The following is a 21,660-nucleotide window of genomic DNA, read 5'->3' as shown; positions in this document are numbered from 1 at the left end:
ATCCACTAAAACGGTGATAACTCTTGAACCACGCCTCTGATTGTCTTGAAATAAACGGCATTGAAAGATGATTCAATTCTATACAACTTTGATGAAGACGTCGAAAGCTGAATATCTCGACCGGTCACTCGAGTGATGACTCGAGTGGTGACTCGAGAGTGGCTCGAGTGGTGGACTCAAATGGTGTTGGGTCGACTCAAAGGACGTGGACTCAAATGGTGTTGGGTCGACTCGAAGGACGTGGAATCGAATGGCAACTCGAACAGCATCTCGGACGATGTGTTCCTGACGTCTCCTAGATACCTGAAATACTCCGAAATGCACAATGTATGCAGGGATGATGCAAGAACTACCTAAATATGCAAAGTGTACAAAAGAGGCTAGAAAGTGATGCAAAACGACTAGTTATCCTAGCTAAATGCATGACAAATACATGCTAAGCAGAGACAAAATATAGACATATCAAGCTCGTTTCCTGAGGTGTAAGCTTGGTAATGGTGAGAGAATCAGTTTCAGGCACGATTGGTGAACTCCCTTTGGACCACTTATCTCTTATTTTGGGCCGTTAGGACCCTCCCAAACGGGGATCCCACTAACCAACACTGAGGCTATGGCGTGTTCTTCCACAAACTGGCTAATTCGTCCGGCAAGATCGCCCCAAGCGGAACTCCTCCAAGTTCACCTTACCACGGTGCAACCTCCGGTGCCTGGTGATGAAGCTGACACTTTCACCTGGACCATTGAGGGAGTGCAGTCAAGTAAATTTAGTGTAAAGCAAACGTGGGACGTACTTCGCCACAGACAAGATGCTCTCCCCTGGTCACATCATGTATGGTACAAAGGGGCAATACCAAGGCACACTTTTCTTTTATGGCTCACCCATCTTAACAGACTACCGACTAGAACACGTTTGGTAAAATGGGGAATGCCAGTGGAGCCGTCCTGCTGCATTTGTGCCCGTTACCCTGAAACTCGAGAGCATCTTTTCCTTCACTGTGAGTATAGTGAAGACCTCTGGATTGAAGTTACTAGGAGATTAGGATACCCTCCTTTCGTTTTTCATACTTGGGAGGCCTTTGCTGCTTGGTTGGACATAACAGACTCTATTTCCTCTAAGACACTAAGGAGACTTGTATCGCAGGCGGTAATATACTCCTTATGGTCGGAAAGAAATAATCGCTTACACAACAATGTCTCAACTCCACCACAGGTGCAGTTTAAGATCTTGGACAGACAAGTCAGGGATTCAATTTTTGCAAAGGGTCATCGGAAAAACTTCAAGAACCTTTTGTAGGATTGGTTAAAAAATGTCTAATGTGATATCTTCTTTTGGTGTATTTCACTTCTAGCTAGGCCTTAGTTTTATTTTTTTGGGTAAGGTCTACCTATTGTATCAAATTGTAGATTCTACAATCTGTTTGTTTAATGAAAATTCACAAATTTTCAAAAAAAAAAAAAAACACTTCAGAATTTCTAACAGAAAACCTACATACCAATATCTCCTTTCGAAAATAGTATATTTCAACGTAAATAAAATAAATCATAAGATAACCTATACGATGATGTCCGATCTTCCAAAACATTTGATAGAGGAGATACTTTCTAGACTTCCGGCTACGACGCTGAAACGATTATGATCAACTTGCAAGTTATGGAACTCTTTATTCCAAGATGAGGGATTCACCAAAAAATACTTTGATAAAGCAGCAAGGGAACATTTGGTAGTGTTGTTGAAGTACTTTAGGGTCCATTCAGTCAGTGTCAACTTCCATGGAATTCACAACAATAACTTTGATCCATGCATAAAAAAGAGAGGTGAACTTAGCCTAAATCAAGTCGATATAAATGAAATGGTTCACTGCAATGGTTTATTTTTATGCATCACAAATGGCAACATACCCATGGTTTGGAACCCGTCGTGCATCAGAAAAACCAGGTGGGTCGAACCAAGAAGGATTTACGAAAAATCTGACGTATATGCTTTCGGATACGAATACAAGAAATTATGCTATAAATACAAAAAATTTAAGGATCCAAGATGCACATGGTACAAAAATATATGAGTGCAACTCGAATTAATGGAGGGTCCTTGATGTCACATACGACTAAGGCATAAGATCACGTGTGGTCTCTCTGAAAGGAAATGCTTATTGGGTTGTTTCAGAGTATAGAAAAGGAGTGCGCGATAGTTTCTTACTAAGTTTTGAAGTTTCAAAAGAAACATTTGGAGTTATGGATGTTCCATTTCAGTATAATGGTGAAGATATTGTGGCTCTATCCGTTACTAGAGAAAATAAACTTGTGGTGCTAATGCAGCGCTGGGCATTACAGATGGAGATATAGGTCACAGATAAAATTGGACCCAATGGTGTATCGTGGAACCAGTTTGTACAAGTGGACATGGGGTTAAAACGTCCGCTCGGTACTGATAATATGTTTTCGTTTAACAGTAACTTTCCTCCAAAACATTCTGGATCGATTTCAATGGCTTTGGTAGCGCAACGAACCCCAGTGATTTCTCCATACCCTTGTCGCAAGATCTCACCTGTTGAAAAGATAACAGAACTTTTATCAGGTGTCTGTTCTGATACTAATTGAAAAGATATAGAGACACACAAAAGTAATCCCGCTTGGAAACACGCCAATCAAGCGCTTCTTACTCAAACTTATATAGAACTTTTGTTTCTTACAAGACTTGAATCTAAGCTCTCTCTCCTATCTATCTAAAACAACACATTGTGTAGATCTAAGAGAAACAAAACAACACTCATTTTCTAAACTTTTTGTGATCGCTTGAAGGTTACAAAACTCACAACTTTTTCCCCACCAGTGCTCGTCGCTTTTGTGGCTAGACCTAGACTACTTATACTTTCAGCACATATCTCTAACCAAATCTTTGTGCGTCTTAACAAAAAGGAAATATTCTTGATCTCCAAGAATATTTATTCCTTATCTCTTTTGGAATATATTCTTTCAATCTTCTAGACATCTTCAAGTCTATCCAGCTTGCTCGACCATCCATATCCTTCGACTCCTCATCATGTCCAATACACTTCAGCCACATCAGCAACTCATGCCATGTCAGCATCTCAGACCTCTGATACTCTTCGCAACGGCCTGCTTCAGAGCTCTAATCCGGAATCTGCATTTTCAAACCCTGCGTCGAGCTGATCAGTTCTGATCATTTTAGTCAAAAAGCCAGTGTGATGGGTGTCTACCGGTTCTAGTGAAAAAGTCAGTTTCAAATACACAAAGACTGAAGCACCAAAATTCGGTTTAGTGATGAGAGAAAAATAAAATAAAAGAAATAGACTTACTTACTCTTTCCCTAGTTTCCACAGTTATTTGGTAACGTCCAAAATAACATAACTGTGGGACTGGGAGACATGCGTTGCAGTCACAATGAGAAAAAAAAAAAAAAAAAAAAACAGATATTATATATCTATACATATTGTTACAATTCGAGATGGTTGCCATTCGGAAGCCTATGTTTCTTTGTTACTTTGTTAGTAGGATCATAGATCGTTGTTTACATTCTCGTATTTAAAAGACCTTGATGTCTAATGAGTACCGCATGCAGACTTAAATTTTTTGGAAAACAGAGTTTTCTCTCTGAATTAGACTAACAGTAACAGTAACAGGACTATTCCTTCTCACTTGGAAACGTATAAGACGACCACTACAACTTGATTTATCACTGTGAAGTTCATCTCCCAAACCCAAAAAGAGTCCACAAAGCTAAAATAACCATATTAAAATGGGCAGATCTTGAAAATAAACGCCGAGACCATCAGACCAATGAAAACTATTGAGTTGGAGCATTATAGTCGATAGACATATTAATGATGGAAGAGAAGGAACGAGGTTGAGAAGCAGATGATAGAGACAAGGGACAGGGCCAGTGTAAAAATATCAAAAATGATTACAGTCCTGTTCAATTTTTTAAAAAATAGACCTTAATTACATATAAATTTGTTTACTATGTGACTTTGTAAAAACTTTTCTGTAACTGAAGTCACTTTACTATGTGACTTTGTAAAAAAAATTCCCTTAAGTAGTCACTTTACAGAAAATCTTGTTTTGAAAATTTAAGTTCCTTCTGAATATAAAGTAACAATGTGATACATTATAGGGAATTTTTGAAAAATATCCATTTTGGTGTACCCTTTTTCAAAAATACCTTTTTATTTATTCATTTAAAGAAAATGATTTTTTAAATATGAAAAAATTATAAATTTTATATGGTTCACAAGATACTTCTAGATAATAACTACTACCTCTAGACTCGATCCAAATATTTATGAAGTTTTAAAACATTTCAAAAGGTTACAAGGTTTTTAAAAGATTTTTAAACAGTTTTTAAAAGGTTTTTAAAAGATATTTATACTGTATTTATAAAATATATTAAAAAAATTTACACACATATAAAGGTAATTTGTGTATATATTTATAAGCTTACATACAAATTTTAAAAATTTGCAATTTTTTAGTGGCTTTTTTGGTAAATTTTGAAAGAGGGGGTATTTTTGAAAAATGGTATTGCAAAAGGGGTATTTTTGAAATCCCCCCATAATCTTATTGGTATTTGTATAAGAAATTAAACTTCATTATTGGTTTTGTCATATGAAAAAAAAAGAAGTATGAAAATTAATTACTAAGATGTAAATAAGTAAAGAAAAGTTTGGCGAAAAAAAAGAAGAAGGAAATAAGTATTATACTGTTATTTCTTTCAAATAAGAATAAGTGAGAAATCAACTAAAGGAAAAATGATGAAGTAAAAAGTCTAATCTAAAACTAAATTAATTTTTAATATAAATTATTAAATATAATCTTCTAACAATATATATTCTATAACTATAAATTCATTTTGAAATAAATCAAAATTTTGTAAATTAAAAAAGCTAGACAGGTGTCATCTTATCTTAAAGCATAAGAGGAAGAATATAATCATTTTAGATTTTGGTTTTTGGATGAGGATTTAAACTTCATTATTGATTCTAAGAGATGGCAAAACGAAAGTAAGTATAAAATTTAATTACAATAAGTATTATATTGTATTTCAAAGTAGAAAAAGTGAGAAATCCATTAAAATTAAAAATTAAAAACAAAAACTCTAATTCAAAATTAAAAATAAAAAGAATAGAATCTAATCAGATCAATCAAAATCTTATGATTATAATAATATACTAGGTAACAACCCGCACATAGTGCGGGATAAATATATACAAATAAAATTAAAGTTATGAGTAAAATTTAAAATTTGTTTGCATAAAAATAAAATATATGACTTATTTTTTATTTGTTTAAACTTGCATTTATTTCGAATATGTTTTACCTGTGAAATATTATACCAATAGTATTTAATAAATCAATCCTCTATAATAATGATGATTGTGATAATTTAATTTTTGAATTTTTAAATATGTGATATATAGTAATCAGTTTTTTTAATATGTGAATAATCAGTTTTTTTAATATGTGAATAACTTCAGGCTTTGAAAACGTTTTAAATCTAATAATTATATAGTTTAATAATTAATATATTATAAAAATGATTAAAATATATTTTAAAATTACAATGTTCTAATGTTTGATTTTTTAAGTAATTGAAAAATAACATTCTTTAATCATTCAATGGCAATTATATGTAAATATCTATAAAAATGAGGACAATAAATTCATTGGTGTCTCAAGCTTTCTAACGACGACACGTCAACATTTTCTTGATAATGCTTGTCTATTAATATATAGAGGATACTAGTATAGTACTAATAGATTAGTACTAATCTCATTTTATCTAATTTTTAAATAATCCTAAAAAATGGGTGTTATTTTTTTTATGATTCATGACTAAAAATATCACTTCTAAATCTTTTTCTGGTCTATATAAGATTGAGAACATGTTATTTTTCTAGCCTAAATCAAGTCGATATAAATGAAATGGTTCACTGCAATGGTTTATTTTTATGCATCACAAATGGCAACATACCCATGGTTTGGAACCCGTGCATCAGAAAAACCAGGTGGGTCGAACCAAGAAGGGTTTACGAATAATCTGACGTATATGCTTTCGGATACGAATACAAGAAATTATGCTATAACTACAAAAAATTTAAGGATCCAAGATGCACATGGTACAGAAATATATGAGTGCAACTCGAATTAATGGAGGGTCCTTGATGTCACATGCGACTAAGGCATAAGATCACGTGTGGTCTCTCTGAAAGGAAATGCGCGATAGTTTCAGAGTATAGAAAAGGAGTGCGCGATAGTTTCTTACTAAGTTTTGAATTTTCAAAAGAAACATTTGGAGTTATGGATGTTCCATTTCAGTATAATGGTGAAGATATTGTGGCTCTATCCGTTACTAGAGAAAATAAACTTGTGGTGCTAATGCAGCGCTGGGCATTACAGATGGAGATATAGGTCACAGATAAACTTGTGGTGCTAATGCAGCGCTGAAACACCATTTATAAGTCAAAAATGTTTTGTTGGCAACGGAACTGGTTCAAGGGTACAACCAAGTGAACATCTCCGAGAGAGGTATGTTGAAAGTTGATCTCAAGAAAGCATTTGACTCAGTACAGTGGGACTTTATCTTGAATGTGCTGAAGGCTATGAGATTTCCTCCACACTTTGTGATATTGATCAGTGAATGCATCACTACCACCAGATTCTCAGTCTCGGTTAATGATGAATCCTGTGGATACTTTCCGGGAGCCAAAGGATTACGGCAAGGTGATTCAGTGTCTCCCTATCTGTTCACATTGGCAATGGAGGTCTTCACAAACATGCTCAACCAATCCTACAACAATAACCACATAGGCCATCATCCATCAGCAACGAACCCCCAGGTTACTCATTTGGCTTTTGCGGATGATATAATGGTATTTTTCGATGGTACAAGGGAGTCTCTTGAAGCTATCAACTCTGTACTGCAGGACTTCGCACAACTTTTTGGCCTTGAAATGAACAGAGCCAAGACGGACTTGTTCCTAGCCGGGGTGAACCAGTTTGAAACCGATCGGATTGCAACTCTTGGTTTCAATCCTTGTTCACTTCCCATCCGTTACATAGGGCTACCTCTGATGCACAGAAAGCTACGTATTGCTGACTATCGACCGTTACTTGACAGTGTTACTGCAAAATTCTCCTCTTGGTCGGCTCGTGCATTGTCCTACGCTGGTAGGAAGGAGTTGCTCTCCACGATGATCTATGGCACAGTCACTTTCTGGGCCTCTGCCTTCATCCTTCCAAAAGGTTGTCTAAAAACCATTGAGAGTCTTTGCTCAAGATATCTATGGAACGGTGACATAACTAAGAAAGCAAATGCAAAAGTTTCTTGGTCAACCTTATTCTTGCCTAAAGAAGAAGGAGGTTTAGGCTTCCGCAACTTTACTCAATGGAATAAAACTCTGATGCTAAAGCTAATCTGGAGATTGTTCTCGGCAAGAGACTCTTTATGGGCAGACTGGATCAGAAACAATAAATTAAAGACGCGGTCTTTTGGTCTCTTGATGACAGGAAGCCGAACTCGTGGACTTGGAGAACTCTCCTCCACCTTTGCCCACTAGCAATCCGTTTTACACGATGCAAACTGGGAACAGGCATGAAAGCTAGCTTCTGGTACGACTGGTGGACTCCTCTTGGTCCGCTGATACGCCTATTCGGACATTCGAGTCCATCTCAAACAGGTATCCCTCTCAATGGTTCATTGGCTCAAGCTTTCTCTTCATCAGGCTGGTGCCTACGACCTGCGAGATCCCCACAAGCGGAACTCCTTCACATTCACCTGACCACAATTCCAGAACCTATCTCAACCACCAAAGAAGACTCATTTATGTGTGATACGATCTTCCCAAGGAGTCGACACTCTAAGGTGGAGAAAAGGATAAACTTTGCATCCAAGAGACTATGAAGTCTAAAGGATCAAAGGATGTGGAGCGAATGGTCGCACAAGAGCTGCGGAAGACTCCTGATTTACCGGTGGATCGATTCTTTGAATATTACACACCAAAGGGGATCGAAAACTTGCTGGATATGACACACCAACAAGGAATGGATAGAGAGATGGATCGAGAGACGCCACAAAGATCTGTGAAAGGATCTATGATAAGTCTGAACCAACCATGAACATAGATATGACACACCATGAACATGAAGTTCCAAAAATTACAAGATATCACATCTTGAAAGAGAGAAACTTCTCTGATTTTTACTCAACAACAAAACTTATTTTTATTCATTAATTAAGCCTCATTATAGAGGATATACAAAAATTTCGTCCATGACATGCAGCACAACTTGAGAATTGAAATTCAAACTCTAAAGTGCATGTAAGAGAGAGAAAAACACATAAATAAATGTTGTTTTGAAGATGGGCGAAAATCTCTCTTTTCTTCTTGTTTTTGGGCTAAATCCACTTTGTTGGGCTTTTGTGATGGACCAAGATTCTGGAACAATTTGATTTGTAGCTTAATTCAATCTGGTCTGGTCAGAATCCTCCTTTGAATGGGCGTATGTCTGAATTCGCGTAAGCTGGAGATCACCTGTTTTGTAAATTTCGTTACTCCTTCATCTGAACTCTGTTTGCTCTGATTCTTCTTCGAGAACTTTGGTAATGGAGCTGAGAACATTCTCCAACTGGTTTCATGCACAAATTCCTCGTGGTTGAGAAGATACGCATCAAACAATGAACACATGCCCTGACGCTTCCCATTATCATATCAATGTGGAGTATAGAGGATACAGAACAGGATCACTTCAATACTAAGAAGACGTGGGAAGTAATAAGACACAGGCAAAACCCACTCTCCTGGACTTCACATGTATGGTACAGAGGAGCGATCCCGAGGCATGCTTTCATGATGTGGCTTACACATCTTGATAGGATTCCAACTAGAACTCGTCTAGCAAACTGGGGAATGCAAGTAGATACAACATCCTGTTGTGTTTGTGGTACTCTTCCTGAAACGAGAGATCACCTTTTCCTGCGGTGTGACCTCAATGAAGATATCTGGTTAGAAGTGACTCGGAGATTAGGCTACAGACCATTTGTATTTCACACTTGGGATGCTTTCTCAGCTTGGCAAGACATCAAAGACTCGACCTCAACTCAAACGATGTGGAGACTAGTGTCACAGGCTGTCATATATACAATTTGGATTGAGAGGAATAATAGGTACCATGTATTATTCAAAATGTTGGATAGACTAGTACGGGACGCCATTCTGGCAAAGTGCCACCGGAGGAAGTTTAAGAAACTAATGTAAAGCTGGCTCAGATTTATCTAGTGCCCAGTCGAAGAACAGATCCCTTCTTGTTTTTATTTTTTTGTGCAAGAAGTATCTTTTGTATCTAAGCTATTGTAATCGCTACAATTTTTTTCTTCAATGAAAATTCACAGTTTTACACACAAAAAAAAAAAAAAAAATTGGACCCAATGGTGTATCGTGCAACCAGTTTATACAAGTGGACATGGGGTTAAAACTTCCGCCAGGTACTGATAATATGTTTTCGTTTAAAACGACTTTTTCCATCGACGAAGATTATAAAGTTGCATTGGTGTGGCATACCAACCCTGATCTGTTAGGAACGAGCATCGATAACATAACGAAAACTTATTGATTTTACGGAAAAAACTGTTTTCATCTATATTTAAAATTTAAAAATAGAAAGAAACCATATTTACCATATTTCACTTATTATTTTTAGTGCAGTTTTGCAAAAATTAATTGTAAAAATAAAATTTGAAATAAGAATAACTTAAATGGTAGAACATAAAATGGAAGCTGGCTTCTTAGGCTACAAACCTGGCGGTTCACCTATCGACCAAAATCATCGTTTGTCACTTGCTAACGGTCCGTTATTGCTGGATCCAGCACCGTATCTATGCTTAATTGGACGTCTTGTTTACCTTGCGTCTACTAGGCCTGATCTTTCTTATGGCATACACATTCTCTCTCAGTTCATGAAACAACCACGCCAGGTACATTGGGAAGCTGCTCAAAAGGTTGTTCGATATTTGAAAGGTACTCTTGGTTAAGGTATTCTTTTACAAGCTGATTCTCCTCTTCATTTGACTGGATGGTGTGACTCAAAATATGCTAGTTGTCCATTATCACGCAAGTCTCTTACTGGTTGGTTTGTTCAAATGGGTGACTCGCCAATCTCTTGGAAGACAAATAAGCAAAAGACTACCTCAAGTTATTCTGCTGAAGCTAAATATTGTGCCATGGCTGCACTTTGTCACAAATTATGATGGTTGAAAACATTTCTCTTCGAGCTTCGTATTGATCACCAGAAACCCATATCTCTGTTCTGTGACAGTCAAACCGCATTGCACATAAGTGTCAATCCAGTTTTCCATGAACACACTAAACACATTGAGATCGATTGTTATGTTGTTCGGGATTATATCATGGACGGTACTGTCACTGCTTCTCATGTCCATACTAAAGATTAACTCACTGATATTCTCACTAAGGCTTTGGGAAAGCCAGAATTTGATGCGTTTTTACACAAGTTGGACATTCAAAATTTACATGCTCCAACTTGAAGGGGATATTAAGGATAGTCTTGATAGCCAAGTATTTAGGAGAATATGTGTATATTTAGATTTACTTAGTGGTTGAGATATTTACATAATTCGATCATTTGTATCATGTATAAATAGAGACCTTTAGGTCACATAATATAACAACACAAATCATTCATCTTTGAGAATCTCTTGTCACTCAGCAAGCAAGAGTCGGTGTTTGGTTTTTTGCTAGAATAGGATAATCTGTTGTTCAGTTTTTAATTTATCTTCTACACTGATGATCAAGTTTCGTGAGTCTTTACATAGATCTATAAATAGAGCTTATGATCACCTAATTTGCTCATAAAGATTTTACCTTGTGTAGGACCTGAGAGGAGGACTCTCATCTCTATCCCCTTCGGTTCCATCATTTGTTACTCCACTGTTCTTGTGTTAAAACAGAGCCATCGTCCTCTTCACACATGCAGTTCAAGCCTTTGTCACAAAACTTGCAGCACGCCTCTATTTCACAACTTCTACTCTGCATCATTTGGTATCAGATGCATACTTGGATCTAAAGTTTCTCAAGCATAAAGTGATTTAAAGAAATAACTCTTCTTTATCGATGTTTAGAAATATAACTCAAAAACTAGCATATTTTGAATAACAACTCACAAGCTATTTGTGCTTTCTTAAGGATTGTCACAACTCAACATCCTTATTTATAGAACTATAAATCTTTTACTAATCCTATTCCTGATGCAGCGCATCTCTAAGACAAATGTGTCATTCATCATGTTTGAGTTAGTTCGGTATTTGGGTTTAGTTTCTCATGGGCTTGTTGTTTATATGGGTTTTAGAGTGTTTCTATTCGTGTGCTTCTTTTTAAGATTAGGGTTTTCTTTCTCTTCTCTTATTTAAAGAGACGTAAATCATTATTGTAAGGAACAATTGATTATTGAATAAACATTGTTTTAAGAGAGCTTTGCCTAAAACCTAGAGAGGAGGACTCTTAACTCTCAACCTTAAGAGCTTGTGTTCAAGTCCTTGCAAAACCACACCAATATCGTTCCCGATCTCGACTCTATCCTTATTGCTTCTTCATCAAGTTATGACGTTCTAAGCAAGATCCGTTCCTGAATCCGAGTTCTCCTAGAGATCTAGCTTTCTCGTCCGTTAATTAAGCTTCCGCTCTCTATCAGTTGGTATCAGATTCATCACGTTTCTGGTAGTTTGATTTCCTTAGGATGGATTTTAAGTTGGATATTCCGGAGTTCCAAGCTGGATTTTCTAGTGATTTATTACTAGATTGGCTTGTGCATGTTGAAGAAATTTTTGAGCTTCAAAGCGTTGCAGAGGATCGATTTGTTTCGCTTGTGGTAAAAAAAAATCGAGAACATGCAGCATCATGGTGGCAGCAAGTGAAGTCAACACGCAAGCGAGAAGGCAAAAACCCTATTAAATCTTGGGATAAACTTAAGCAGAAGTTGTGTGCACACTTTTTGCCTCATCATTACCATAGTTTGGTGTATAATTGTTTGAAAAATTTGACACGACAAACACGTTTGGTGGATTACAAAGAGAGTTGTTGTCACTTTCAAGGCAACGATAAACCCGTTCATGGTATCTACCGTGATAACAGTGATTTGTCTCCTATGGTGTATTTTGCAGATCCAACATATGATGTAGGCTCCATGTGTACTCCACCTAATTCGAAACAAGGAGCACAAGTTGTTGATAATTACACGGAGAGTTATTTCATTCGAGTCCAAAACGTTGTCGATGAGCATATCTACGACGTTGTTGGTGTTGATGTGTGTAGATGAAGACAATGATGTTGTCGACGTGAAAGAACCCGACAACAGAGAAGACGATGAAGGCAGCGTAGAAAACGGCGATGAGTATGTCTACGGTGATGACAAGGATTTGAATCCTTTGGTGTATGATGCATATCTAAAGGCCGATGTCAATGATAAAGAAGATGGTGATGTTGTCCACGACGACAAAGAATTGGAAGACGTTGATATCATTGCAGGAAGCGATGATGATTGTTTCACTGACGCGAATGACGACCGCCCTGAAAATAGTTTTGTGGTTAACTTCATGTTGAGTGATGGTGATTCTCCTCTCATGAACCATAGTTCGTTTCTTCAAAGTGAAGATATATACAAGGAGATCTCTGGTCTGCCAGTGTACGACGTTGACGACGAGGCCGACGTGATGGTGGTGTTCGACGAAAATGTTCTCCACAACGACAACACTTTTGTAGTTCTTCGTGGGGAAACAGTTTTTGATGACCCAATCTTCCACGTGTATGAAGAAAACGACAAGTCACTCTTTGATAGTAATGGTGGTGAAGAATTCAAAGATTTACACGACGAATATGTTCAAGGTTTAATCGACATTCAAAGGTTGAAGGTAGGGAGACTTGAATTTTCTGTACTCACCAATCACGTTGATGTTAAACACAAAGTTTTCACCAATTGAATTGGTTGAAGTCGTCGACCTCTTTAACAAGCAGGACGAATATTTTCATATGGATAAGAGAATCCATGTGAATTCCATAGATTCAACAACTTGTCACCGACAGCGCAAGCAAGAACGTCCAGACTGTGGTCGAAACGAGATCATATTTTCTCACAGTGAGATAGATCTTTACCACAAGATCTATGGTATTCTAATGTCTGATATATCTAATGAGAATAATCCCTGTTGGGATTACAAAGAAGACAAAGAGATAATTGAAGTTCAAGTGATTGAGTTCACCAAACCTCTGGTATTTTGTCCTCATTGTCGATTAAGTAGAGAAATTTTACATCTGAACTGCAAGACTAATCAAACAGATGAAGGAATCTACGTGTGCAGCTCAAAAATGGAGTTTATGAATTGGGCTTTGGGACACAAAAACCCAATGACGGTTCAGTCTTATGGTAAACGTGTCGTCTACGAGAAAGACGTATGCATCATAAATCCCATTAATTTGTTTCTTTCCAATGGAGCTGTTGTGGATAAAGACAAGCGGGTTATAGTGGATTTTTGTATGGAAGATAACATAATGAAGATGTTATTTTTCACGTGAGCTTGAGGACATGTCGTATGAAGTCACCAGCACTATGGATTTTATTCTCAATATGTATAAAGCAATCACTACAGTAATTTGTGGAGAAAAAGGAATATATTTGGTGTTGTTTGATGTACGAGAGGAAGCGCAAAGTGAGCTGCAAAGTGAGCTGAGTTACGTAATTGATATTATGAAATCACCCTCGATCAATCATCAATATACAGCGATAGTGGAATGTCGTGCAAATATTTTTGTGAACAGAGAAGAGTACAGGATCAGAGTCACAAGTGTTCTCATGCGTATCTGGCTTTCTTATATGTGGCTGTCTTCTAGGAGGGTTTCAATGAGTCTTGGCAAAGTGGAGATAGTGAGCAATTCTTGTTTGGTGCCTCGGTTTGACTCTTTATCGACTTGTGTCTTTGTTGACTGGGATGCTTGTACATGTTTGTGGCCGCTGTGGGATATTTTATCATTTATGGCTTCTCTGAAAAGAAGAAAAGATGTGCCAATCAAATTTTTGGGGTTCTCAATGGGGGTCACAACATTTCTTAGGTGGAAGTATAATGTGTTGAATTACCAGGCGAACGACACGGACGAACCTTTTGAAGACCTTATTGGCAGCGAGAGGACTCCCCTTTTTCTAATTGTGGATTCTTTTGTCGTACTATTTGTTGGTGGTGATATGAAAAAGGTCCAAATTTTGCATCACCGCCAGAACTTTGTCAACGTGAAGGCCACATCAGATCGGTGTGGAGCTTCTACATGGTTAAGCAGAGCTGTTTGTTATTTGGATTCTTGTCATCGATCCAATACATTAATTTGTGGGAGTACAGTTGCTTGTGACACAAGCAAGTTGTTGACCTATGGGAAGTTAAGCTTCATCATGGATTGTTTTTCTCAAATGACTAGTATTTTATTCGACAAGATCACGGAAGCGTTCAATGTTGTGTTGCTGTGGAAGTTCTTTGATTCCCGATTAGATATGCATGCGACGTTTTATTCTCACGCAAAGATCACAAAGAGTGAGTTGGGGAATAAGTTACGCTACTTAGTGGGTGTTGATAGGGCCGACGGTCTATTTCCCCATGAGAACTATTGTATCGAGTCAGATAGAGCACAAACTTTGACCTCTATCTATATATCTCCGAAAAAAAAGTTCGAAGGCTAATTCTCCCTGTATCAAAAGTTCAAAACATGTATCTCCCCGAATTAATAGTTCGAGATCTATTAACCCACAAACCCGAGTTATGTTGGTTTCTTGTTTGTTATACCGACGATTATAGAACATAAACCAAAGAAAACCAGATTTTGACCCAATTCTAACTTAAACCCAATTAAAAACCCTCAAAACCACACCTATAGCTTTCTTCCTAACAAAAGCCCTACTACTCCCCAAGAGCGTAAAAACCTCAGAAGTTAAATCCCTAGCTAGATCATCAGTTCCAATCCTATACAAACACTCCAAAGCTAGACTCACCTCGTACTCGTTTGAACTATTCAAATCCTTCCGGAGCTGGTTCGTGATCAGAAGCAGAACCGGCGTGTGATCGTTAAACGACTGAGCAATGGCGTGGTAACCGATCCTCTTATCTGCGAAGCGAGACGACGACACGACCTATACGGCGTGGAACGCTGCCCAAGACATATCGACGCCGTGGAGTGCGGCGAGGTAAGATAGTTTCTGTAACGCGATGGATTTCGTGGAGAGATCAGTCGATTTGATCTCGCGGTGGATTTCGTCTAGGGATTTAGATAGGAAAGAGGAATCTCCGTGTAGCTGGAGACGTATACCTTTGATGAGATCCTCGAGGCTTCGCTGGAACAAGCTGTCCATGAGCGAATTTGAAGACGCCATTTGATAGGAAATGAGAACGAATCCGGGGGGAGGTATGACAACTAAGAGTTATATGATCTACATAGTCTTTGAGAAGCGAAATCGGAGATCAGAGTCGTGGGGTTTTTCATGCCGGTGATCGTGATTTGCTCAGTCTCGGATTCTGATGAGAGTCGAACGGAACAGAGGACGTGAAATATTGTTTAGGTTTTAATTGGGCTTAAGTTAGAATTGGGTCAAAATCTGGTTTTCTTTGGTTTATGTTCTATAATCGTCGGTATAACAAACAAGAAACCAACATAACTCGGGTTTGTGGGTTAATAGATCTCGAACTATTAATCCGGGGAGATACATGTTTTGAACTTTTGATTCAGGGAGAATAAGCCTTCGAACTTTTTTTTCGGAGATATATAGATAGAGGTCAAAGTTTGGGCTCTATCTGACTCGATACAATAGTTCTCATGGGGAAATAGACCGTCGGCCCGGTGTTGATACTCAAAGTTGGGATGACAAGTTTGTTTGGGAATCGACTTTTGCACCAGAAAATGAGATCAACGACTTCATATGTCTCTACAAAGCTCATGGGCTAAGTCGTGGTGACACATGGATCTTATTCCTACGAGATCAAAGTATTGCTTTGCACATGCTGCATGGGACAATTGGATGGACAGAAAAGATCAGTGGAACGAAGAGCCTCTCCACTAAAACAGAAGATATTCTCGTCACGTGCATTCAAAGGCGCTTGGAAGTAACAATTGTTTTATCAACGGCTTTCAATGCAGGATGTTTTAGGCAGTTGTGCTTGAAGCAGAAAAAGAAATGCCATGAAGTTCTTCAGCGCAAGTATTATGAATTGGTGGACAAAGGTATCTTCGAAGATTTAAGATTCAGGTCGAATCTTTCTAACCCGGAGGGACTGATGCAGCGCATCTCTAAGACAAATGTGTCATTCATCATGTTTGAGTGAGGTCAGTATTTGGGTTTAGTTTCTCGTGGGCTTGTTGTTTATATGGGTTTTAGAGTGTTTCTATTCGTTTGCTTCTTTTTAAGATTAGGGTTTTCTTTCTCTTCTCTTATTTAAAGAGACGTAAATCATTATTGTAAGGAACAATCGATTATTGAATAAACATTGTTTTAAGAGAGTTTTGCTTAAAGCTTAGAGAGGAGGACTCTCAACTCTCAACCCTAAGAGCTTGTGTTCAAGCCCTGCAAGGAGGACTTGCAAAACCACGTCGATATCATTCCTGATCTCGACCCTATCCTTATTGCTTCTTCGTCAAGTTACGACGTTCTAAGCAAGATCCGTTCGTGAATCCGAGTTCTCCTAGAGATCTAGCGTTTTCGTCCGTTAATTAAGCTTCCACTCTCTATCAATTCCTATTAGAACTAGATACCTCCTAACTCTAAATAGGATTATGATGAGCCCCTCTTGTCCTTACAATGTTGAAGCTTATCCAACAGGATATACAATGGACGGTTATGCATGAACAATATCCCCTATGATGGACATGATCTCTCGGCAACACACGACACTACGACGATTATTAAATTCGGGCTTTACTGTGGGCTTCCAACTCAAAACCAATTGGCAATGAGTGGAGAGGCCCTAACCCTTTATATATTAGTTAATCCCGCTCAGGCATGACCATCTGAAGCGTGGGCATATGTGGGAACAACATCCACGGGGTGGTCCAAGAAACAACCTGCTCTGATACCATATTAAATTCGGGTTTTACTGTAGGCTTCCAACTCAAAATAATGGAAAGACCCTAACCCTTTATATATTAGTTAATCCTTTCACATCTTTCCGATGTGGGATATTTTACACTAACAGCAATAAGTTTTGCACGGTTAATTTGCAAGAAAGTACATTCATTGAAATTCAAATCCCAAACCTAGTATACAAAAATTAGTAAACACTTGGTCAAACCACTCCAGTAGGGAACTTGCACAAATTTTGAGTTTTTGTCCAACCATTGGAAGATTTGATAAAACTATTCGAATCAGCACATGATTTCTTATCAAAATCGGAAACATCAAAGAGAAAAACAAAACTCTTATATAGGCACGGTCACAACCGACGTGAGGTTAAATCAAAACCATAAGACTTGAAAGTCACGTACATTAATCTAGAAGCTTACAATTTTTTTTCTAAAAAAAAAAGGAAAAACAAAAAGAATCACTAAAACACAAATAACTCCTTGTTTCATGTACCCATAATTACATCATTCTGTTTCTTTCTAGGTTTCCTCTGCCGGTCATATCCTCCAACAATATCTGAATCTTGTCGATCATCGAGATTATAAACTCTCTATCGGTCACGTTACTGTCATACCATACAAGTGAAATATATCAACAAGAGAAAGCTTATCAGGTTCTAGATGTATATTCTACTTGACAAAAAGAAAAGAAAAATTAAAGTACCTTCGTTCTGGCAAGAACATGCCTTTTATTTCGGGAATAGACACTAGAGCTTCCTTCCATTTCTGAGTTCTGTCTCGTTGGTGTTGATGACCGCGTTTCATATCCCGATAACAATCCCCAAATTCTCCTTTAAGTTGTTTCACGACGGAAGGTTCAATTTTGTAGAAGATGGGAACCTGTTAAACTTGAGATTGCTAGGTATTCAGAATATTTGTGTTATTAATCTTGAACCAATACAACCGATATATATACACAAGAGACACCCGAATATACTAGACTTGTGGACCAAGTTACACAACTTCCTAAACTACAATAAAGTATATTACCAATATAACATAAATATGTAAATATACCTTCCAATACTTCCCCTCAAGTTGGAGCATGAAGATCACAAATGCCCAACTTGGATGTTAATCTTTCAAACGGAACACGTCCTAAAGCCTTGGTAAAAATATCAGCAATTTGATCATCAGTACCAACATGAACTATCGTGAGCGTACCCTCTTGAACAACATCCCGAACCGCATGACAATCAGACTCTATATGTTTGCGCTCATGAAACACGGGATTAGATGCGATATGAATAGCAGCCTGACTGTCACAAAACAAACGAACTGGCTGAGACTGAGGACAGCCCAAATCGATAAACAATTTATGAAGCCATAACACTTTCGTTAATGCATTCCTCATAGATCGATACTCAGCTTCTGCAGAGGAGTGAGACACCTTATCTTGCTTCTTTGTCTTCCAAGAAATAGGAGAACCCCCTAAAAACATGACAAAACCACTTAACGAACGACGTGTGAGCGGGCAAGAGTTATGATCAGAGTCACAATAAGCCGTAAGAGTTAAATCCGAATTGGAACTTAAAAGAATCCCTTGTCCCGGAGTACCCTTTAAATATTTCACCACACGAAGCGCAGCTTCCAAATGATCGACGCGCGGAGCTTTCATGAACTGGGAAAGAAGTTGAACAGAGAATGACAGTTCCGGTCGTGTAGTAAGAAGATAAATAAGACGTCCTACTAAACGTCTATACACCTCCGGATTGGAAATAAAATCACTCTTACTTAGACCCAGTTTATGATTTTCTTCCATTGGAATTGGGGAAGGCTGACACCCAAGAAGACCAACCTTAGACACAATGTCGAGAACATACTTCCGTTGAGACATGTAGATACCTTCAGAACTCCGAGCAATCTCAAGTCCAAGAAAATATTTCGCCTTACCCAAATCTTTCATATGAAAACAACGACCCAAATACTCTTTAAATCGCTTAAGCATATGAGAATGATTGTCGCACACCAACAAATCATCAACATATACAAGCACATGAATCTCAACCCCATTCTTGGAGTAAATAAACAAAGAATAATCTTCATACGACTCAACAAAACCAAACCGTACCAATGCATTAGTAAGCTTAGCAAACCAGCAACGCAGAGCTTGCTTAAGCCCATACAAAGATTTATGAAGGCGACAAACTTTATTTGGACCCGAATGACGAAAACCCACGGGAAGCTTCATATAGACCTCTTCGTCGAGATCCCCATGCAAAAAAGCATTGTGTACATCCATCTGGTGAGCTTCCCAATTTTTAGCAGCAACTAAACGAAGTAAGCTACGAATAGTAGTCATTTTCACAATCGGGGCAAATGTCTCATTACAATCTTCACCTTCTACTTGACGATTACCACAAGCAACCAACCGGGCCTTGTAACGTTCTAATGAGCCATCAGCATTATATATAAGTTTGAACACCCATTTATTGTCGATAGCAACTTTGCCAGGAGGTAAATCAACAATGGTCCACGTACCACTGTCTTCCATGGCTGTAATCTTTGTACCACAAGCATTAGTCCAACGAGGATCTTGCATAGCTTGCTTAAACAAAATCGGTTCAACACCATCGATAACCGCTGCAAAAAACGCTCGATGTGCAGGTGAAAAATTTTCATCAGAGATATAATGTGTGAGAGGATATGGAGTATGTGTACCTTGGACCATAGACGAAGAGCCTGATATGAAGTCGGGGGAATCGTGATGGGGTTCAGGAAGAAAACGCGTTGAATATGTGATATAATCATGTAAACGAACTGACTGAAACTTCTGCCTTCGGCCACGGCCTAGCTCATCATCAACAGAAGGTGTCACAACCGTATTATCAGGAAGAGCAGTGTCTTCTTGAGCAGGGGAATCACGAGAAGGAGATACAGAATCTGTAAGCAAGGGAGATCATTATTTGTCGCATGTTGATCGCAAACAGCAGAAGGACTCCCCCTTTCGTCAGACGCAGGAGCAAGGTGAACCAACCAATCATCATCAACAGCATCACTAGTTAAAAACGAGTTCGGTGATTCATGAACACCGGTTTGTAAAGCAAAAGGAAACTGATCTTCTTGAAATATGACATCACGGGAGACGAAAAATTCTTTGGTGTTAAGATCATATACTTTCCATCCTTTCTTAACAAAAGGATATCCCACAAAGATACATTTGCGACTTCGCTCTCCGAATTTATCCTTATCACGATCATGACGATGTGTATAACAAGATGCACCAAAAACCTTGATATGATCATAGGAAGGTTTTTCCCCATAAAAAAGCTCATACGGAGTACTATTTTGGAGGACCTTGGTAGGAGTGCGATTAATGAGATACGTGGCTGCTAGAATTGCCTCTCCCCAAAATGAAACTAGAAGATTGGCTTGAAAGAGAAGTGACCGAGCAACATTCAAAATGTGACGATGCTTTCTTTCCACCCGTCCATTTTGCTGCGGAGTAGCCACACATGAGGTTTGGTGAATGATGCCTTTACTCTTAAAAAACTTGGAAAGACACAAAAACTCAGTCCCGTTGTCGCTTCGAACCATGCGAACTTGTTTATTAAACTGTCGTTCAGTATAGGCACAAAAATTCTCAAGAACTTGATGAACTTCTGATTTTTCGAGCAAAAGATGTGTCCACACTGCTCTAGATATATCATCAACAATAGTCAAAAAATATACCGCTCCACAAGAAGTAGAAACTCGATATGGACCCCAAACATCAACGTGGATCAACGAAAAACATTCATTTGCTTTATTATTACTATCGGAAAAAAATTCTCTTGTCTCCTTAGCTCTAAAACAAACGTCACAAGGACCAGAACTAGCCAACTTGAAAACACCAGAACTCAAAGGTAAAGTAGATAAAACTGAAAATGCAGGATGCCCGAGCCGACGATGCCACAATGTAGGATCACTCCTTGCTTCAACTTTGTTCACACGCACAGCATTCACATCCGTAACGAAGTAGACCCCATCACGTTCTTCCCCGGCTCCAATCAGCGTCTTCGAAAAACGGTCCTGCACAACACACAATGTATCAATAAACAACGCAATACCACCAATTTTTTTTAACAGTTTTGAAACAGAGATCAGTGAGCAGTTCAAATTCGGAACATATAAAATATTATGTAGAGTAATCTGATCAGAAACATGGAACACGCCCATGCTTTCCGAAGTCGTTTTACTTCCATCAGCAAAGCCCACAGAGCAAACCGGATTGGTCGTTACATCGACTAACAACTTAAGATTCCCAGTCATATGATGTGATGCTCCGGTGTCGAGAATAAGTTCCTTGTGTATCTTACCGGAAAACAGCTTACCAGAAAGTTTGTCTGAGCTAGAGATGGACTTCTCCGAGGCCATCTTCTTATTGCTTGCCACTGTTCTGGTGTAAAACTGGGATACGAGGAAGCATGTGGACTGGTAGCATGCGCAACCGTCGCATAACCACGACCACGGCCAGAAAAATTGTTACCACGACCAGCTCCCCCGA

At 38.3% G+C, this 21,660-nt stretch overlaps 1 protein-coding gene and 2 pseudogenes across 1 annotated transcript; all 3 read left to right on the top strand.

Moving 5' to 3' along the window:
- The first annotated feature begins 610 nt into the window (after window positions 1-610).
- Window positions 611-1,294, top strand: LOC147934787 (uncharacterized). Its single transcript, XM_087472795.1, has one exon. It carries the CDS (start codon window positions 611-613, stop codon window positions 1,292-1,294), a length of 684 nt encoding a protein of 227 aa, XP_087328921.1.
- Window positions 1,295-1,559: 265 nt separating this feature from the next.
- Window positions 1,560-2,598, top strand: LOC147934786 (putative F-box protein At3g17480; annotated as a pseudogene).
- A 2,406-nt stretch (window positions 2,599-5,004) lies between these two features.
- LOC147934785 (F-box/kelch-repeat protein At3g13680-like) lies at window positions 5,005-9,627 on the top strand (annotated as a pseudogene).
- The last annotated feature ends 12,033 nt before the right edge of the window (window positions 9,628-21,660 follow it).

This window comes from Camelina sativa, chromosome 11, assembly GCF_030686135.1.
Source record: "Camelina sativa cultivar CO46 ecotype springtype chromosome 11, ASM3068613v1".
In the NCBI taxonomy this organism is placed as follows: domain Eukaryota; kingdom Viridiplantae; phylum Streptophyta; class Magnoliopsida; order Brassicales; family Brassicaceae; genus Camelina; species Camelina sativa.
This window is presented reverse-complemented; position numbering and strand designations above follow the sequence as displayed.